Here is a 21,107-nt window from a genome sequence, read left to right as displayed (position 1 = left end):
TTTCTAATCAAGTCTCATGTATGCCAGGTTTTGATGCTTAGGTATCTGCTACTTTGACCATTTGGTGATCATATTCCTTAATATACTTATAAAAATTGTTTTTAAAAATTATGTCCTCACAGTGCTATAAAACACATTTATGCTACTATTGGTTGCCCTTATATGCAGGGTCCAGGTAAGACTGATAATTATATCATGATTAGTATATTTATATCTTGTATGTGTCACAAATCTCTGCATTCATTACACTGTTTAGAGTCATCTTAGAAAGCATTACTTTGCAGATTATTGTGCTTCTGAGTCCTCTCTTTTGCCAAGATCTTTTTGAAATGCAACCTCAGGAGTAGTCTTTTTTTTCTACATGTTGTTTTTTTCACATAACTGCTAAAATTTTTGTGGCTTATTCACTCCTTTCGCGTGGAGTTCATGAAAGCTTTTGAATCAAAACACCCTGTCTGGAGAGGTGAATTAATTCTCTGACATTAAGAAGGTACTTATGGGGCAAATGAAGACCAAGTAAGATGGAGTCATTTTAATGTCACAGGTAAGATCCTGAGGGAAGAGAACTGAAAATAGCAGACCTCCCTTCACCATCTGTACTTATAAGAAACTCTATTGCCTTTTATTTCAATAATGAAACTATAATAATTATTAAAAAATGGGGTGAAATTGTGTCCAATAAATATCCAGAAATCTGTGTCTAGCACATCCCAGTCGGCCAGAGTTTCACCCCAGAAGTTTTGTGACTGTGTAGACCTGAAGGATGAAGGAGAACTCCCAACAGGTGCCACCCTAAAATCAGTGTGAAGAATAGCACTACAGCATCCCTTTGGCAGGGCTGCTGGTGGTTAGTGCCAACAGTAAGTGCTTGCTTTACTTTCTTAAGGAGAGGAAAACAACATTTTTTTTCTTCTGGGTAGTGGCAGTAGAGTGATATAACAGGTAAACCTGAGAGATCATTCCTATATTCTTGTGAATTGTCCTCTTCACATCAAGTGTTCTGTAAAGTGCTGCTAATAAAACAAACCAACAAAAAGTCCCTCTATAATTCTATATTCCAGGGTTTTTTAACTCCAAAGCTACAAAGTGGAAAATAGAAAATGAGCTGCACTTTTCCTTTTGCAATGCTTTCTTTTTCTCGCTGCAAATACCTGGTAGTATCAGAGCACTATTCTTCAGAAAAGATAGTCTGAAGGAAGCAGGCATGCAATTAGTAGATTACATGATTTTTCCTTTCCTTATCTGTTGAAAAACCAACAGCAAAAAAATACCCTTATAAGTATCAGAAAGCATCTCTTTCAGTCTTTTAAATAGCTGCCTGAAAAAAGGGCAAAGAATATTTAATCTTACATGTGAAAAAAAGACATTCATACAGTTACTTTCTTTACCTCCTCCCCGAAAAGCACGTTACAGTGGAGATACACATACCTCTGTAAGAAGTGAATGATGGACTAGGGAAAAGTACTGGCATATTTCAGATAACCATGGCAAACTGCCCTGGTTTATAAATTAGTTGGTGAATATTTTATCAACTACCCAATAGCTGTTGAATGACTGCCTGCAACTCACTGTGCTCTGGAGGGGAATGTGTCCTGCTTTGATCAGCTCTTCCAGATCTGCAGTACATCTGCTACCTTGTAAAGTTTTTGAACAGAATTGCTGTGCAGTAAGAAATGAGAGCATGTCTTTTAAATGGAGACCAATAAACTAATGCAAATGCACTCTGCAAAACAAGATATGCAAGTACACATCTGATATAGCATTATCCCAGTGAGGACAATAAACTCAACAATCAGAAAACTGAACAACGAATAAAATATCTGTAGTTTATCAGAAGGAAATAATCTGTACACAGTCCACAAGCTATTCCAGTACACAGGCTACAGTACAAGTGTTTTTTTACTGGGGTAGTCCCAGACAAGGACACCATGAAAGATGTGGGAACCAAATGTCAAGTTACACCTAAAGGCTACCCAACAGATCAGCTCTTTGGTGGTGCTCAGAAATATGTTTTGTAACATGGAGACATGTTAAAAAACATATTTTCTAAGATTAGGTTAAGAAATTTAAGATTCATATTTCCTTCTTGCCTTGTTCTTACAGGGCTGAGAAATTTACAGATCACATATGTAGGTACAGTGTCCACTGTAAAAACTCACTAGTCCTGACTGAATCTCTCCATGGACCCATAAGTCAATTATGAAAATTTCAAACTGAGTTTCAGCTCAAATATATGCCCTGTATGGAAGCCTCAACACATTTTGCTGTTTGTCTCTTTTGGAATGGATGCTAGATATGCTAGATATTCATGAAACTGTTTCAACTCATGGAGGAATAAGGATATGGCTGGCTTCCTATATTAACACAGAACTTCTTGCTTCATTCTATGACTCAAACAATGTTGAAGAGATAAAAAGAAAGTGAACATTGAACAGCTAAAAATTTCTTGGGCCTCAGGTACAGCAGTTTCATTTAGTCTTATTTTTACAAGCATGAAATAGAACTGGATGCTTTAAGAAGAGATATTAATTTTAGGAAACACACTGCCTGATTTCAAAGCTACTAATAAAAAGATTCCTTGTGGCATTTTAGAGGTTCTTGAGAATCAATCTGAAGCCAGAACACAATCTGCAGATATTTATGAGCAAATATTTGTGGTCCATCCTGTCTTTCAGAAAACATCAGACCATAAATAACTTTTTAATTTAACTTAACCATTCCAACATTTTAAAAAGCTGTGATTGTGATGCCTGTGGACAGACTTCTGTATTTAGTCTTTCTGAACTTGTAGAACCTCACAGTGAACTAGTTTTTGTAAATTATTATTATGTAAAAAACACAGCCTCCCTTTGTTGTTTTTTTTACAGCCCTCTTTAATTTTAGAGAGCACCTTTTTCTTAAATATTGAAGTGGGTCACGCATAAAATTATTTTAAAAATTCCCTTATGTTTCACCTTTGAGGCAAGGTTACCTTCTGAGGTGCCATGTGCCATTAAAATACCATTTTTACTGTAAATTGTACTTTAATTAAACAAATGGCCCAAATGAAAATAAAAAAAACAGGGCATATAACCCCTCTTTATTTTGTAGAGTACTTGCTTATATAAGTGGCTCCATTGAAAACAGCAGGACTATTCAAGTGCACAAAGCCCATGAATGAATACTGTTGAAACTGAACATTTACTACCTACAAGCTTTCAAATCTTTTGTGTAACTTGGCAGGACTTCTCCTGAATACCCCATAGAGTGACATACAAAAGAGTTGCTCTGTCAATACTCACACTTGGGAAGCAGCTTAAACCTTTTAAACCAAGCTGCAGGCTTTCTGCACTCAGTTCTAGCAGGTGCAGCTGTTTCCTGCTGTGGTGCAGGAGGGCTGCAGTCGCTGTTCAGGTGCTGGCTATGCCTGCCTGCAGGGATCATGGTGGGAGAAAACAGGAATACAGAAGGTCCTGGAGTAATAACTCTGTGCTTGTTAACACAGAAATGTTTCAGATTGTCAAAGAGTATGAGATAATGATGTATGTAACTCATATGCCAGTACTGAACCAGTTTGTCTCTGTGACAGAGGAGAGAAATGTCTGTTTATACTGTTTCCTTTCCTGAACTTGCTCACTGTACTGCTGCTTGGCTTTTTTTTCAGAATTTATATAATAGAACAGGTTAGAAAGAGCTGTTGGTGTTTCAAACAAATAGTCCAGGTAACTTTGAAAAAAAGTCCTTAGGAAACTTCCATTAAACATTGGAATCATGAAATCATGGAATGGTTTGTGTAGGACGGAGCCTTTAAAGATCATCCAGTCCAGTCCAGTCTCTCTGCCTGAATCAGGTTCATCTTTCACTACATAAGGTTGCTCAAAACCCTGACTAGCCCAAACTTGAATATTTCCAGAGATGGGGTATCCACAGCTTCTCTATGAAACCTGTTCCACCCTCCTAGTGAAGAATTTCTTCCTTGTATCTATTCTAAATCTACCCAGTTTTAGTTTAAAACCATTCCCACTTGTCTTATCAGCAGACATCCTCATAAAAAGTCCATCTCCAGCTCTGTTGTATACCCCCTTTAAGCTCTGGAAGGCTGGTATGTCTCCCTGGAGCCCTCTCTTCTCCAGGCTGAACAAGCACACTCTGACCAGTCCATGTGTTTCCTGTGCTGAAAATTCAGGTGAGGTCTCATGAGAGAACAGAATCACCTCCCTCCACCTGCTGACCACATTTCCTTTACTGTGTAAGAGCATACATTTGGCTTTTTGGGCCACAAGCGTACAGTGCTGACACATGTCCAATATTTCATCCACCAGTACCACCAAGCCCTCCTTAGCAGTGCTGGTCTTAATCTACTAATGCCTCAATTTGTATCCATGTTTGGGGTTGCCCCAACCCAGGTGTAGGACCTTGCACATAACCTTGTTGAACTTCATGGGGCTGGCACAAGGCCCACCTCTCTAGCCCATCCTGTCCCTTTGGATGGCATCCCTGCCCTCCAATGTTATCAACCACACCACATAGCTAGATGTCATTCACGAACTTGTAGATGGTGCACTAACTCCCTGTCTGTGTCATTAGCAAATAAAGAGTGGAATAATCAGTCAAAAGAAAAGCACTGCATTTCAATGATTACAAATCTATATTTACACATTATCTATCATATGTGCTTTGTTGCAGTAGTCTGTGGGGAATGCAGTCATACAAAATTTATGTCAGTTTTAGTTTAGTTTATGTTTTAGTTAGTTTATACGTGTTTTCTGTGTGTAGTGTTTAGCAGGAGCCCTTCATTGGTAACTGTAGATGTAATTCCTTGTAACACTTTACTTGAAAGAACTATCATTACAATATTGTTTTGAAAAATTTATGTTTTCAGAAATCTAGATGCGTTTCATTAAGAAGGAAGGATGATAAGATCAGAGGAACAAGCACATTGCAACAAGAAATGTTCTACAGCAAACTAAACTCCTCTGAAGAAATTTATTTGTGAAATTGTTGACTTTTGCAGTTCCATAATCCCCTTCTTCAGATTATGCATATTTTGAAATGTTTGGGTTATAATTATTTTAAAATCATTTTATTTTATTGATAAGTAAAACAAGCTATTTGTATATAAAATATTATTCATTAAAAAAATGGGTTGCTTTGTAAAAAATAAACTAATTTTCCTATGAAATGTAGAGGGTGGCTATGTAAAAACAGGCCACATTTTTAGTGGGGAGAATTTAAGCTACACTCTAGGAATCAATTAAAAATTGATTTAAAAAATTATAACTAAATACAATCACACAAATAAAACCTAAAAACTCCAGTAGTTTTTTACACTTCTTTCACTAGATGAGAGTAAGAGCAGTAAGACTGGAGAGTAAATGTTCAGCCTTGCTATGGTTTTGCGGAAGAAGAAAGCCAATACTAATTTGTGTGTAGCCATATCAACAAGTGGTTATTGAGGTTATCCATGAGCAGGTATTAGAGGAGCAATGGAGATTTTAAGTCACTGAAAGAGTAACCATTTTATCCTGAGAGCGAAAACCAGTGAAAAAAGTGTGCCTTCAATCTCAAATAAAGCAAACAGAAGGAAATATTTCTAACTAGTCTTGTTCTGCTGCTCTCTTGCATTTCAGTGACACTCAGTATATGTTCTCTCAGTTTTTGTAAGCAAGCAGGCAGCAGTAGGAGCAAGCAAGCCTCTAACTCAAGACAGCACTACTCCTAAAACACAATGGCATCACAAAGACTTTAAAATCAAGTTCACTGCAGAAATTTGAGAAAGCTCTGCTCAACACTGGTTATTTTTTCCCTTTGGATATATTAGAATATTAATGTGTTGTTGCAACTTACAATTGCTAACAACTTGTCTGTCTAAAAACCAAAGTGATTTCAGTTTTTACCAGATTTAGCCAAACTTCCTAATCCTGTGAATTTACTGATAAGATTCTGGTATGATTGGTAAGTCATGGTTTTGCTTACTCACACCATGAGACTCGGTTTGCCAGGCCTGGTTTACTAAGGGATTATAGGGCTCATCTGACAAAGAGATAAACTATCTTGGGTCAGGCACTTGTCAGACTAGTGCAGGGAGATTTAAATCAGATTAGTCAGGGGATGGGGCCACCTATCCCTTCCAGTCCTGACATTCAGGTGTCAACACCTCTAACGGATGCCTGGAACAGTGCAAAGGCATTCCAGATACTCCAGCCAGTGAGTCCACTTTATCTGGGTACTGGCTCAGACACCTCTATACACATGCAAATAGTATGGCAAAAAAAACAAGAGGAACTATAGATGTGCACAGGCCTATGTGGATATGATACCATGGGCATGATGGAGACATGGTGGGATGGCTCCTACGATTGGAGCTTTTAAAGGGAAGGTTTTAGGCTTTTTAGCAAAGACAGGCAAGGGACATGAGAAGGGGATGTAGCCTCTGCATCAATAACCAGCTGGAGTGTATGGAACTCTGCGGAAGGATAAGGATCCCGCCTAGAAGAGCTTGTTGGTGAAGAGTAGAGGGAGGGCAGGGACAGGGGATGTTACAGGAGGGTCTGCTACAGGCCACCCAATCAGGAGGATGGTGTGGATGAAGCCCTCCATAGGCAGACAAAAGTGGTCTCAAGCCCTGGACCTCATGGGGCGTTTCAACCACTGTGATATCTGTTGGAGGGACAGCACAGAAGGACATAATCCCTCACGTGTGTCAACAGCAATTTCTGTGCACAAGCAGTTGGAGGCAGCCAACAAGAAGGTGCTGTACTGGACCTTGTGCTTACCAAGAGGGAGGAGCTGGTAGGGAATGCAGTGTTCCAAGGCAGCCTTGGCTACAGTGATCACAACATAGGGGGATTCAAGAACCTCAAGGCAGTGAGGAGGGTACACTGCAAGTTCACTTCCCTGGCAGACTTTGGCCTCTTCAAGGACTGTTGAGTACAGTCCCATGGGATAGAGTCCTGGATGGCAAAGGGTCACAAGAATGCTGGCTGAATTTCAAGGATCACCTCTTCCAAGCTCAGGAAGAACTCATCCAACAAGGAGGAAATCATGCAAAAATGCTAGGAGACCATCCTGGATGGATCAGGAGCTGCTGAGCGAACACAGAGCAAAAAAAGAATCTTTCAGGAAGTAGAAATGAGGATAGATGGCATGGGAAGGAAACAGAGGAATTGTACAGGAAGTTAGGGAAAAGGTTAGGGAAGCCAAGGCCCAGACAGAATTGAGTCTGGCCATGGATATTGAGGATAACAGAAAGGGCTTCTATAGATATGTTGCAAGCAAAAGAAAGACTAGGGATAACTCCAACTCTCACCAATAGGAAATAGAAGACCTGGCTACCCTGGAAAAAATTCTCTTTTCTCAGCTAGGCTGAGGTTCTCAACAACTTCTACACCTCATTCTTCAACAGCAAGTGCCCCAGCCATGCCTCCCTGGTGAAAAAAGACAAATACAGGGACTGAGAGAATGAACACCTTGAGCCCACTGCAGGAGAGGATCAGGTTCAAGACCATCTAAGGAGCTTGAATGTGCACAAGTTCATGGAACCTGAGTAGATTAATCTGTGAGCTCTGAGGGAACTGGCAGATAGTGGCTAAGCCACTATCTATCATATTTGAAAAGTCATGTCAGTTAGGTGAATTGAGTGAGTCCCTAATGACTGGAAATAGGGAAATATAACCCTGATTTTTAGAACGGGCAAAGCAGAAAATATGGAGACCTATAGTCTAGTCAATCTCATCTCTGTGCCATGCAAGATCACGGAGCATTGCTGAGCCCTGGGTTGTGAGGCAGCACCAGCTGCAGCACTGTAGGAGCTACCTTCCTAACCAACACCTTCGCATCGCTTGTAAGGAAGAGCAGTGCTTGAATCATGTGCAAATTATGGTGTTGAGTGAGCAGAAGCAACATTTGTTCTTTGTTTTCCATTTCTTTTCATTTTCATTTCTCTTCTTTCATTAATAGTTGTAGTTTAAAGGAGATTGGGTTTTTTGATTTTTCACCAAAGTGCCCAGTGGTATTATTAATTCTGTGGAATCAAATTGTTTAATTGTGTGGAATGAAAGAAGGGAGAGTTTTATCCCTGTTTGGTCATTAAGAGAAAAAATTGTTAATTGGTAGCTTCTCACTTCTTGTTTCTATATATGCCAGCATTTACATTTTTAAAAATAAAATTACTTGGCAATCATTATGAAGTGTTCCTTTGTATACCATACAATTATGAGGACTCTTTCATGCATAAATACTTTACTCTAGTTTAATCCTCTCTGAGGATGTGAACCTCTATAGCAATTTCAGATTAAGTTACTGTGAAGCAAGACTACTTTGCTCTTGAATGAGTATATCTGGAGGAGAGATTAATGTGCTTTAACACTGATGTCACTCCTGTAGCTGCTTTGTTTTAACTTTTCTGAGTATGTTAGACATGGCCTAAATTTAAAGCTTTCAGTATTTTTGTGTGAATAATATATCCAAAACAGAGGAAAGGGAATTTCAGTGCCCATGTGGAGACTTAGACTTTGAGAATATTTGAATACATTTGGCCGTGGAAACAGTTCAGGTTTATGACTGGAATTCTGGCACTGTATATCTTATAATTTCTCTCTTTAGTACCATTATGATTTCATGGCCATAGCAAGAATTCAAATCTCATTTCTGTTGTCATTCCCTATGACTGACTTAGCCATGTCCTCATAAAGGCCTTTTTGAGCTTTACTTCCCAAAAAACTGAGCAGAACATAAGGGGAAAAAAGTTTATTGCATCAGTTGGGTAATTTGACTCCCCGTCACCCCAAGATGCTACTCTAATTCTTTTCAGATGTAGTACAATGAGACTGTGTGTTGATGCTGCCCCACAATACTTGTAGTACAAGTATTATGGGAAGAGGCTGTAGATGGACGCAGATGGGTGAAGAATTAGAAGAGATAATATTGGTCAGTTGACCAGCTAAAATAAAATTCATCAGCGGTTGAGTTTCAATGCCATTTTTTTGAATAGTAGAGCTCTGTGTGTGTGCTCTCCTCAGGACTGCCACCCCTGAGAACAGACCATGGAAGCAGCAGGCTTGCAGTGCCAGTTGCACTTTGGGGAGGGGAATCTCCTGCTTCTCCACTGGCTGTTTCCTACCACTGTTTGCTGCAAAATCAGGTCTAGTCACTGGCATTTCAGCCTACTTTCAAACAAAGTGCAGCAGTTACTATGATTGTAAGATTTCATGGTGGCAAAAAGGAGGAGATTTTTCATTAATAAAAGGCAGAACTTCTACTTACAGCATTTCCCCGTCTGTGCCATGTCCAGACATGAGAGTTATACTTTGCATATTTTAAGAATATTGTATTAAAAGAGTTGGGAATTTCAATGGTGTGTTCAGTTCTGTATTGTGGGTGCTTTTACGGACTTCACATTTTTGTACAATGACCAGTGTTTTGAATCAAATGCTGAGGACTAAGTATTCTTTAAATGTTTAAAGGATTAGCAAGGATCCCATACTGACCTTCTAAGGTACCCATATGTAAAACATCTTTCTTCTTAACTGAATGATTATGTAGGAACCTGTTTCCTATTCTCTGTGTTTCACTAATAAAGAGGTTTTGATATTAGTGTACATGTTAGCGTTGTAATGGTTGCTCTGTTACCTGTTAAGACATAGTTTTCACAAACACAGAACATTTCTGGTTTGTATGTATATAGATGTTCCTCATTGCTATAGACCTTGGTAATGAGATAACATTGTTATTACCTTAAAGGCCTAATCCCCTCCCAGTTCCATGGGGGTGTTTTTTTGCAAATGGACATTGTTGGTGTTGCCGAAATGTGTGGTTAGTGTGTTGCCAAAATGTGTGGTTACTCTATGTGTGGTTAGACAGTGAAAAAAAGTGGACCGCCATATTTAAAATGGAAATAGAAAAGTAAAATCAATCAAAATTTAAAATGTGTAGAATAGATGAGATGTAAAATGGCAGAGGCTATCAGAGGCTATTATTATAAAGTAACATCCACACTCCCCTTCCATACTGATAGTATTGAATTAAAACCAGAAAACTACATGATATACTGGATTGCAACAATTTTAGATTTTGTTTTTTCCTCTGTGCCTTTTTAAACTTTGTAAGTTCTGATGTGAATTTAGGCCATAAAGAAAACAGTCATAAAGCAAAATGTATGAAAGACTGATGCACATTTGAGTACTTTTGAAAGTCTTCAAGGAATTTAGGTAACTCTGAATTTCCAGAAAGACCTGGGGCTGTCAAACAACAAGGACATCAATAAAGAATTAAGAGAATAAGTAGATCTTTCAGGGCAAATATGCAGGTGTTACTGAACTCTCTTAATGCATTTTATTTTACCCATCACTTGACTGGTTCACTTTTATGATAGCAGAGGCATGAATCATAAATAAATGCTGACTTTTTTATTGTAAGAGGCCTTTTTGTTATGTTTAAACAGCATGGGAATGGAACAACTATTTTTTCCTTGAACCAGGGCCATCTTGAGCAATGTTCTCATAAGGCATTCTCCAAGGAGTACTGAGTGAAGACACTGCCCCAAGGATTAAAATGACAACATAAAGGTTTTGTTTGTAGACCAAAGTCATTGCATTTTGGATGAATTGGTTTTGTGCTGGGATATGCTACTTACCTGCTGTGGTGGACAAGGGATTTAAACAACTGGTTTAAATTAAACTATAGAAGTAGGGTGGGAGGCAGGAGTTGTATTTGCCATTTTTTGTAACATATTAGGAGTGTTGAGACTTGATTATGAAAAAGGGAAAACAGTAGACTTATTAGGCCTGCTTTTCTAGTATTGCTTTTTTATCTCAAGACTGAAGCTTTGCTGAGGTGAATGGCAGTACATAATGTTTAATTCAACGTACAGTTAGCAAACTAAGTTTTACACTACATCAATTATACCTAGGCTATGTATCATGAGGTGGTTTATTAGTGTTTTCATAAATTATTTGACATTTCTAGTCTGGATGTTGGAGATAAATGCAGTGTGCTCCTGCAGCTGATCCTTTGCTTCTACCAACGGAAGGAATCTAAAGATTTGAAAGGATCACAGCACCATACTCTCTTGAGTTTTGTGATTTACACATTTTGTGATTTACACATTTTGTGATTTATTCTCTTAGTCACAATAGTACCTGCACTTTTTTCAAATATCTCACTTGATGAACACTGACTAGCAGGCATTGTTAAAGCAGATTAAACTGCTGGGCATTAAAACCTTGCTAATACTGGCTAAAGCTGGACACTTACCTGAGCCAGGCAGCACAGTGCAGAGAATATTGGCTTGACATTGTGGATTCTACTCCTCACAGGAAGTTACTGCATCATCACAGACCACAGGGCCACATCACAGAGCTACTCCACTGAAGTTATTAACCCCTGTCTTTCAGTACATAGTAAACCTCATGCAAAGTTTATCTGTTTGGCTATGGAGGTCTAGCAGTGTAAAACTGTCTCTGAAACCAATTTAGCTGAGGAGATCCTAGCTGCAAAGAGAATAAATTGTTCACCATCTTCCTTGAGTATTCATTGGGCACTCTATGAATGAGGTGCTTTGCCTCATCTGCCAGGTAGTTATGGAGCAATTGAAAGTGTCTGAGAGTTCTCTAAAACAGTTGACAGCACCAGAATAATGCCTATTTTTCTGAATGTTTTCCTTTTTTTTTACAACTAGCACTTTGTTGATAATATTTCAGGAGTTTGTGCTGTGGGTTACATTTGTGCTATGAAAGAGAGTAACAAGAATGTGAAGATCTCTACTGATTTATCCATGTCTCTTTACTTCTTTACAGTATTTTATTTGCAGACATTGTGGGGTTCACTAGTTTGGCATCGCAGTGTACTGCCCAAGAGCTGGTGAAGCTGCTGAATGAACTTTTTGGAAAATTTGATGAATTAGCTACAGTAAGTAACATCCTGTTATTTCAATTTAATTTACATTTCCTTCTGAAAAATGATTCATGAGTTATATATGTTAGAAATCTGTAATAGACTGATTTGGCCCCACATGTCATGAATTTCTAAAGCTTCAATCTTTTTTTAATATTCTAGAGAAAAAACAATCTCTTTCAATGGTTTAGGAAAGAAATGTAAGTGCTATTTTTAAATATACTTTTCTTGCCCCTTCATGCAGTCCATCAGTGTTCTTCATTGGTTTTGTTTGTACAAAACAGAGAAATTTTTTCAATATTTACAATTTTATCCTTCATCCAAAAAAATCAGAACAATGGAAAGTATGAATATTGGCAGTATGGCATAAAACTTTCTGTGATAATAGGAAGCTAGAGAGTAAAATTCATTCTTCACAGAGAGCACTCCTTAAAACAGAAATTATGGTAGCTTTTCAGAGAGGTTATTGTACGCAAAATAGGATAGATATAATAAATTGATGCCTATGTTTTTGTTGTTGCACTTATATTGTGCTAGATTCCCCAAGGAAGAGAAAATGAGAGAAATGTTCCTTGCCTATAACTCCAAGCAGCCTGATTTGACAAGAACCATTGGATGGGAAATGAGAGAAATTGCTGTGCCAGAAAAAGTCACACATCTTGTTTCAAATTACATTTAACAAGATGTTGAAAATATGTCTTCCCCTGAACAAATCAGAACTTCATCAAATCTTTCTTATTTGCCAGCTGTCCTTAAAACCTTCATTGCTGAGAAGTTACTCTTCCACATAAATTATACTCCTCTACTGTCTAGCTGTTTTGTCTTCAGACTCCATGCAGCAGCCTAAAAAAAATATTTGTTTAGGTCCTCGACATAAATAGCATCGACATTTTTTCAGTCCAAACTCACTTACTCACTTCTCCTTGATGCAGTCTTTCACATGAGAGATCTAAAGCATGTGGACATTTTGCATCTAAGTCTCCCTCTTGATAAACAGCTCTCAAGAACCCCAAGGAGAAAGAAACCTTCTGCTCCACAAGGTCCTAGGGTTGAGAAAGACCCTTAGCTAAGGGTCTTTTTCTTAGTTAAGTGGGTTATCCTTTGATGGAGTGCTATGTTCTGATTTGCACTAGAAGTTCAAGTCATAATAGAAAAGTCTTGTGTGTTCCCTTTTTTCCAAGAAAAGCAGAAGATTTACTTAGATGCTTAGTAGAGATGCAGTGGAATCCTAGGGGGTTTAGGCATGAATTTTTGCAACCGATTCATTTCTGCAGCTACTGGCAGTATGTCATAGAGAGCACAGGTCCTCAGCCCAGAGTACTTCATAGATATTGCCTTAGAAATAAAAATGAACTTCCATTCAGATAGTCATTTGCAAGAGCTTAGATGGTTTAAGTTCAAATATCCTTCTTACTTGGATTGCATTTTAATTATATGTCAACCAAACATCTAATAGGCTCTTTTAAAACTTACCATGCTGTCATTTGTGGAGTCTTTATAGCCATGAAATACAGAGCCATGTAACAAAAGGGAAGTACTGTAATATAACACAAGATCACATGTATGCACACAGAAATACATAAGCCTAAGATGTGTCCTGGCCCTGAAGCCAGGGAAATACCTTACCATGGTTGCTCCCTTAGCCATGGCCGTGTGCTGCCAGTGAAGGTGTCAGTGACACCAGAAGGCAGGTGCCAGGCAGATGCCAGCCTTTGGTGCAAGGTCGGTTGTTGGTCATGGAAGAAGCAGTTTGGAGATTGCAGAAGAGCAAAAAAGCCTTAGTTTTTCTGTTCAGCCTGCAAGGATTCTTTTTCAAATCTACAGGGAAAAATCTCGTGGTTTCTTTCAGCTATGTGAGGAAGATTTGCTACTTAGGAGTACTTCTAGTTGAGACTGTGCTTCGCTGAGGTGTGGTTAAGAACAGAAATACAAGCTTTCCTTATCACCTTCTGATGTGATTAAGGGAGACTTGTAATTGTGTCTTGTGCAGTCAGAGAAATGTGCTGAGAAATACAGGTTTTCAGAAGGATCTCTTAGTTAAAGCAGCTTCTAGGTATTCATTATTAGGTCAAAAGAGAGCACTGGGTTGATTTTAAAACTGTGCTGTGCTTGAGTATTCAGAATGATTAAGGAGGAAATTGCAGAGACTTTAAAGAAGAGTGTAACAGTGATAGGTAGGGTCCCTGTGATTACTAAAATGCAATCTGTGAGTGTGCCTGTTGTGTGCTGCTGTTTGTGTGCTGCTGTTCCTTGGGAAGCAATGCCACCTGGAAGGTGCAGTTTATGACTATCTTTCTTGAAACAATTTGTCTTTCTTAAAAATATAAAGAATTTTAAAAGAATCCCCCTTACCACTGTGGAAAGTGTAATAAAACAGCATATATTTGCTGGGAGCCTCAAGATGAATCTTGACATTTTGACACATGGACACATTGTAGAAATAGTGAGTCTTTGCTTTTTGACAGTATAGTTCTGCTAAAATTTGTCTTTCTTGCATTTGGAAGCTTGTTTATGCTTTTTATATTAGTTATTTCTCTCCTTCCATGTGCTATTTCTTTGGATGTTTTTTGGTTTGTAGTTTTTGGGGTTTTTTGGGGTTTTTTTGTAAGGCACATAGTTTTGCTCTCTTTGAAATGCTACCTTTTTTTTTTAAATCACAATAGTTTCAGATATAGTTACAGCTCATGATAGGGAGTTCTGAAAGTGAACCTTAGGTTTCAATATAAAGTCATTCAATTCCTTTGAAAATGTACTTTAACATTCTGTTAGTAGAGAGGGGAAAAAAATCCTGATCTTACTACTTCCTCCTAGAATTCATTTGTACCTTTATCATGTCCTTTCATATCTATTCACCTCTAGAGAAAGTTTTTTTAAACCCTTATCTTGCACGCATTCTTTTACCTTGCAAATCACTGAGTCTTTGAGTGCTAGGGAAGAGATTATCTGAATGCATTACTTAAAATCATAAAATATCTTGAGTTGGCAGGGATCCATAGAGATCATCAAATCAAAAGCCCTGCTCCTCTCAGTACTACCTAAAACTAAACCATATGATAAAGAGTATTGTCCAGATCCATCCTGAAAATGATGGCATGGCTTTTTGTTTTCTTTTTCACAATAGCACTGTTTGGTTTCTTAAAGAAACAATCTTAGGTAATCATATTTCATGTAGGATTTGTGGTCTTCTCAGTAACTTTTGAGTTCTAATGCCAACTTCAATCACTTTGAAGGAATGTGAGCCTCAAAAATATAACCAAAAATGAATGTCATTATATTAGTATCCTTGCAGGAGTGTGACTTCATCCAAGACTGACATCAGAGAATCCACATGGGAAGGTACTGTTACGAATGCCTCAGGGTTCATTAGTATGTCTGGTTAATGAAGTTTTGTAATGTGACTGTCTTTAGGCATTCTGATACAAGCATTTTGGGTAAGCTTGTCGCTGCATGGATTCCCTTGGGACGTAACAGTAACAAGGCATCTTCCTGAACATAGAGTTGGTGAAGTTTCTCATAAGGCCCATGAATAGTTCAACTTGAAAGGATTGATTTCTATTGGATTTTATCTGCTGCTCAGGGTTAGTTTACTTAGTTCTGGCTGTTACTCTGAAGTTTTTTTGGTTTCCTCCCATTAAACAAGAGTAGCTTTGTGCAGTCCCAGATTTGGCCCTGCTGATAGTCATCCTGCATTACATATTATTAATAAATGCTTCAAGCAACTGATCTTTCAATGAGGTCTTCAGATGCCTTGCAATCAACCTTTGATACTATAGCTAGCTTTCAGTTTGTCCTTCTTCACTTTACTTATAGGAGTTACAAATTTTAATGAGACATAATCACTTGCATTATGCTGTCATGGTCAAAGTTCTATTATGTTTTGATGCAGTTTAGACATGTCCCAAATATTTTACTTGTAATATGTCATCTTAATAGAAAAGAGGAGACAATTCTACAACATCCTGAATTTTAATGAAAAAGGTTTGATTTTTAGAGAAGTTTCTATTTTCTTTTATTACTTTTTTCTTTGGTATATTTTTTTCACATGCTTCCTGCATCTAATCTACATGGAGAATTAATTATTTTTCTTTAGAGATTCAGATATTTCCCTTTCAGCATCCATCTTTCTGCATCTTGGGAATTCTAAGACTTTTCATTTACAAGCTGACAAGGATAAAAGAATTTTAGGTGCTTTTCAAAGGACATCACTAGAAGAGAGTTTTAGTATTCTGAATGAAATTTCTTACTTCTTCATGCTACTTTTGGTATCTCATCTGTTAGGTAGACTGAAACTACTTCCTTATTCTTTCCATTTACAGTTGTGTATGCCTCTAGGCTTTGTCAGGCTGAATCTATTTATATTTCTTTCCATTTTAATTTAGTATCCTTCCCTGATTGTCTCCTTAGCATTTAACAATTTTTACTTTGCATATTTCAACATTAGGGAAGTGTCTCTTGCTACCAGTTCAAGCTCAAAGATACTGAACTGAAAAACATTGCTTCTGAGCCTTAGGCAAAGAATCGGTAGATAATATTTTTAATCAGCTTGTGTGATTTTTAACTGTGTCAAGAACAGTTAGTTCTTTGCTGAGCATTCAAGTAGATTTTCCTAGAAGTAATCACTCTAAAAAATTGTTTATATTGCATCTGTAGAATGCTTTTAGTTTATATTAAGATAAATATGATGTATTTTTAAAATACAAAATAAACTAAGTTTTGTGCAGTGTTTAATACGGGAAAATTAGTGCTGAAAAACATAAGTATAAACTTACAGAATGTAACCCTTCTTTGTGAAAATTTCTGGGCACCAGGGGGCAGGATATTTATAAATGCCAATTTTAAGGAGACTTGTCTCCTCAGTTTCCCATGAAAGTCAGCACAAACACAGGATCCCACTGAGGCAGATCACCACATAAGTTTAAATCTAGTTCTGGACAGCCATCTGGAGATGTCTCCTGGAGAGACCTAAGGAAGTAAACTTTCTTAAGGGAAAGTGTTCTCAATCAATATGCCTGTAACTCTATAGGATCAGGGAATAATGATGTGTGCGTGAGTGAAGCTGAAGTGTCTAGGAACAATTTTCAAGGGAAAAAATTAACATTGCACACTTTAAATACAGTAGGAACATACAAATAGGCAAGTACCCCAGAGAGTAGGTCTTGCCGATTTTACAGTTTATTTTAGATAAGAGGATATTGTACTTGGTATGCTAATTCTTTGTCACAATTCTTTTCATAATTTATATGCTTGTAGTAAATTACCAAATTGTTCCTGAGTTTGTATACTGCAAATCTGAAATTTGCATCTTTGTATAGGACTGTATTGGATTGTTCCAATCAGCCTCAGGTGATTGAAGTGTGGGCGTATGTACTGCCACTTATTGTTTTGACCTGTTGTGCAGTTAACATAGAGAAAAATATTTCTGGAATCTGGAAAAGAAACCATTTCCTAAAATTTAGAGCTTAATTTTTCAGCATATTTCATTTAGGCTTGCTTGTCCTGGAATGTATCTTCATCAAAAGACAGAATCTGAAAGGATATTTAATAAAACCTAGGAAGGAGACAAGCATGTGTGTCAGTCATGATTGTATAAAATATTCTTGCTAACATCCCTTTTCATTTCCAAGAAAATAATATATATGATTATTGCATAGGTTTTCACTCTCCAGAACTAAAAACATATTAATATTCTAGTTTTGTAAAATTATAGTCCATGTGAAGTAAGGAAAGAATTTATTGTAAGAATGAAAATGTAAACAAAATTTAGGTCATTTTAGGTCACCATATATAATTGCCAATAAAATTGAGGAAAAGCATTTGAAACTAATGTCATCCTTTTTATAGCTGTCCTGAATAAGTCTACTTTTGTTCATGCATAATGTGGCCCCCATGATGGAAGATAATTTTTAATGACTTCACAAACACATTAGTAAATTAAAAGCTTACAAATGCTCACCTGGGGATGGCCAGCTTTCCCCAGTCAGAACCCATCAAGTAATTTTCTGTGGCACTTCCTATACTTCCTGTACTGCATTTGTTTTCGTATTTTCTGCCACTGTAGAAACTCTTCTTTTTAAGTCTATACTAACCCTTATTGCAATAAGTATGTCTCCATTACTCTGCTAAATTGAACTCTATGGAATATTGCAGTTAGCTCATTCTCAAGGCTTTTCATGTTGGGACTAGCAGATGTAAAAGAACTAATGTTGGTTACAAAGCTACTATTTGCAGGATTTATTCAATTAAAAGGTTATTAAAATAGTTGTTTCAGTTTTTAAACATACACTTCAAAACTTGAGGGAAAAATGGTAAAATGTGTTTGTAGTAATTTACAGGGTTCAATGGAATTTTCTAATAGGCTGGACAACTTTCATAAGTATATTATCACTATTGGCACACTGCAACATAATAGAGCATGTGGTAATGTCCTTGTCACTTCATTACACTTAGGATTTGACTATGAAGTTTATGTGAGAAGATGGCTTCAATAATCTCTCACATTGTGGACCACATTCAGTATAATTATTAAAATAGATTTGGATGCTACTCAGGGAAACCATGCTGCTAGATCTCTTTTGTTTTACTGACAAAAAGAAAAGATTATAATTGAAATTGTCTGTAATTAATGAAAATTGCAGATGGTAACTGCAGATGAGTAAACTGCATCCAGCTCAGGGCTCTCAGGACGAGAGACCAGGATCTCTTAGAGTGGGTCCAGAAGACAGTAACAAAAATGATCAGAGGGCTGGAACATCTCTCCTGTGAAGAAAGACTGGGAGCATTGCCTGGAGAAGAAGGCTTCTGGGAGATCTTAATATAAAGTCAGCAAGGACTATATCAGGGTCTGTAGGACAAAGGGGCAAAAAGTTTTAAACTAAAAGTTTCAAAGGGGTAGAGTTCTAAAGAGTTTTTCATGTCAATCTAAAACCATGTTTTCCTCTTTTTCTGCACCTAGCTGTGTCTTTTGAGAATACTGCTACAGTCTAGAAGACATTCACTTGGTTGTAATTTCCATGGAATTCTTTCGGTTTTGTTTTTCTCTAAAGCTCTTTGATACAAAAAACTGTTACAGCTGTGGGAAAAAAATAAAAATATTTTTTTATGTTTCACTTTAGAAGAGAATGAAATACATTAAGAAAGTGCAAATGACAAAAACTGTAAAGTGATTACTTACAAAGAATCTCTTCCTGTCATCATGCACTGAACTTAATAACTTGGTACAGCATTGCTTAGTTACATTATATAGCCTTCCAACTAACACCATCCAATTCATTGCCATTTCTTTTGAGACATTGTAAGAGGGGGATTTGTCCTTCACAATTTCCATAACAGCCAAACACTCTACTGTGTTGTCCCAAAGGCACTTGGAGAAGTAAGACAATCACTATATCTCTGCTTAAAGGAAGGAGTGGAGTAGTAATGCCAGAAATAGTTATCAACACCCAGGTATCTTCTACCAGTCTCTATTCAAATCTTTTGGAAGGGAGGAGCTCAAAACTGGTATCTGGCTGAGCCACTTTGGTTAGTACTGCCAAGAATGAATGTTAAAATTTGCCTTTATTCCATATGCTGTGTATATATGCAAGATCATATAGGTAAACTTGCAGAACTGTGTGTCTGCATGTCATACATGCACATCTTCACATATGTATTGATGGATGCATATATCTGTACTGTATGATAGCTAACATATAGGCTTTTATGATTTTTGTTCCAACCTAATAAACAACTGTAATGGAATTGAATACAGACATAATTTCATCTTCAGAGGATGTAGCAGAAGATACCATCCTTTCTGCAAGTCTTTTGCGTATGCACACACATCTGTAGTAAATGATAATTTCTAAAGTGATTCAAAGCTTTCTAATCCAATTTTCTAGTGAGATTAATAGCATTTTGGCAGAAAGTGCTATAAATATTAAATATGCTGCACATGTTATAACATTGCAAATAAAATGCAGTGGTAACAGTGGTAAATCCTATTTTGTCCTCTCTCAAGACCTCTTTGGAAGCAGAATGAAATTCTAGGTTTGTGAAGAGAGATAAATAAGGAATGCATTTTTCATCATTCTTTTTTGCCTTCAGGGAGTTTTAGATATGCTTTGAGTATTTTCCCCCAGTAGTCATTTTATACAGTAGTAACTAAGAAAGGTCTGTAACTGTCATGCGGTTAGCCTGGATTATTGAGTTATGTCTTGGGTCTCTGAGGATAAGAGGGACAGCTGGTATAAATGCATGTAGTTCCCCTGAAACAGGTAATGCCATGTTGATTAATATGGATTGAAAATTTGATCCCCTGTGCCTACCTGATAAAGACAATTCAGACGATTCCTCCTACAAAGGAAGCTTTTGGAACAGGGATTTCTGAATGAAAGTGACTGATAATCCAAGAAGAAAGAAATAGAGAAGACAAATACAAAGGGAAAAAGCCCCACAAATACTTCCATGAAGGCTCCTTTCCTGAGGGTCACGGATATTCCTTTTGTCTCATTGAACTTCTGTAAGGGAAGGTGACCATGCCTCTCTGTGGCGCTGCCTGGCCCCACTGAAGTTCTTGACATCAGAACTAAAAGACTCATCTGTGTTCCTTCTTCAGCCCTCATATCTCACCATTTTGCCCCGAGTTTTCTACTTCAGTGAAAACTGAGGCATCAGAAATTTGCATTTAATGGTTTCCCCCTATTGGGATTCTTTTCAACATGTGAAGAAAATATTGGAAAATAAGCAAATTTTTTTTCAGGGAGTAGGACAATGTTTTTCTCCCCACAGAGGCATGCTGGGGTTTTAAGCTCCAGAACTGTTTCCTGTGCTGCCAGTGCATACATCTCATTCCACTTTTCTGCTGCATGTAGAGTTGCTCCTGTACTAATTTGCAGCTATGCCCAATCAATATCCAGAGATCTCACCATAGCTGAAGTCTGACATATAGTGAGGATGTCAAAGCCTTCCCTGAAACCATAAAGCCATCTGTAAGTCCAGGCCTAATAAATCTCCTCCCTTTTTCCTCATTTAAATGGGGAACATAAACATGGCTTTGGTTTCCCATTTCCCTTTTTTTTTCTTTAAGACTAACTAACTTTACAGTCACTAAGCATTGTAAGTAGCGACCAAACTCCTGTTCCCATTTATGTAGGCTAAGCAAAACAAAATATTTCTATTTCTGAAGTCCATAGCATTATGAGGAATTGCAAGTCCAGTAGGGTTCTGAGTTGGAGGAAATGGGAAACACTACTTATGCA

General features: G+C 37.5%; 1 protein-coding gene across 1 annotated transcript in view; it reads left to right on the top strand.

Moving 5' to 3' along the window:
- ADCY1 (adenylate cyclase 1) overlaps window positions 1–21,107 on the top strand; it is a 151,098-nt gene that overhangs the window by 69,423 nt on the left and 60,568 nt on the right. The window contains exon 4 of the mRNA XM_066544840.1: window positions 11,775–11,886. Coding sequence (XP_066400937.1) covers window positions 11,775–11,886 — 112 coding nt within the window. The remainder of the gene's footprint in view (window positions 1–11,774; window positions 11,887–21,107) is intronic.

Source organism: Molothrus aeneus, chromosome 1 (genome assembly GCF_037042795.1).
Source record: "Molothrus aeneus isolate 106 chromosome 1, BPBGC_Maene_1.0, whole genome shotgun sequence".
In the NCBI taxonomy this organism is placed as follows: domain Eukaryota; kingdom Metazoa; phylum Chordata; class Aves; order Passeriformes; family Icteridae; genus Molothrus; species Molothrus aeneus.
This window is presented reverse-complemented; position numbering and strand designations above follow the sequence as displayed.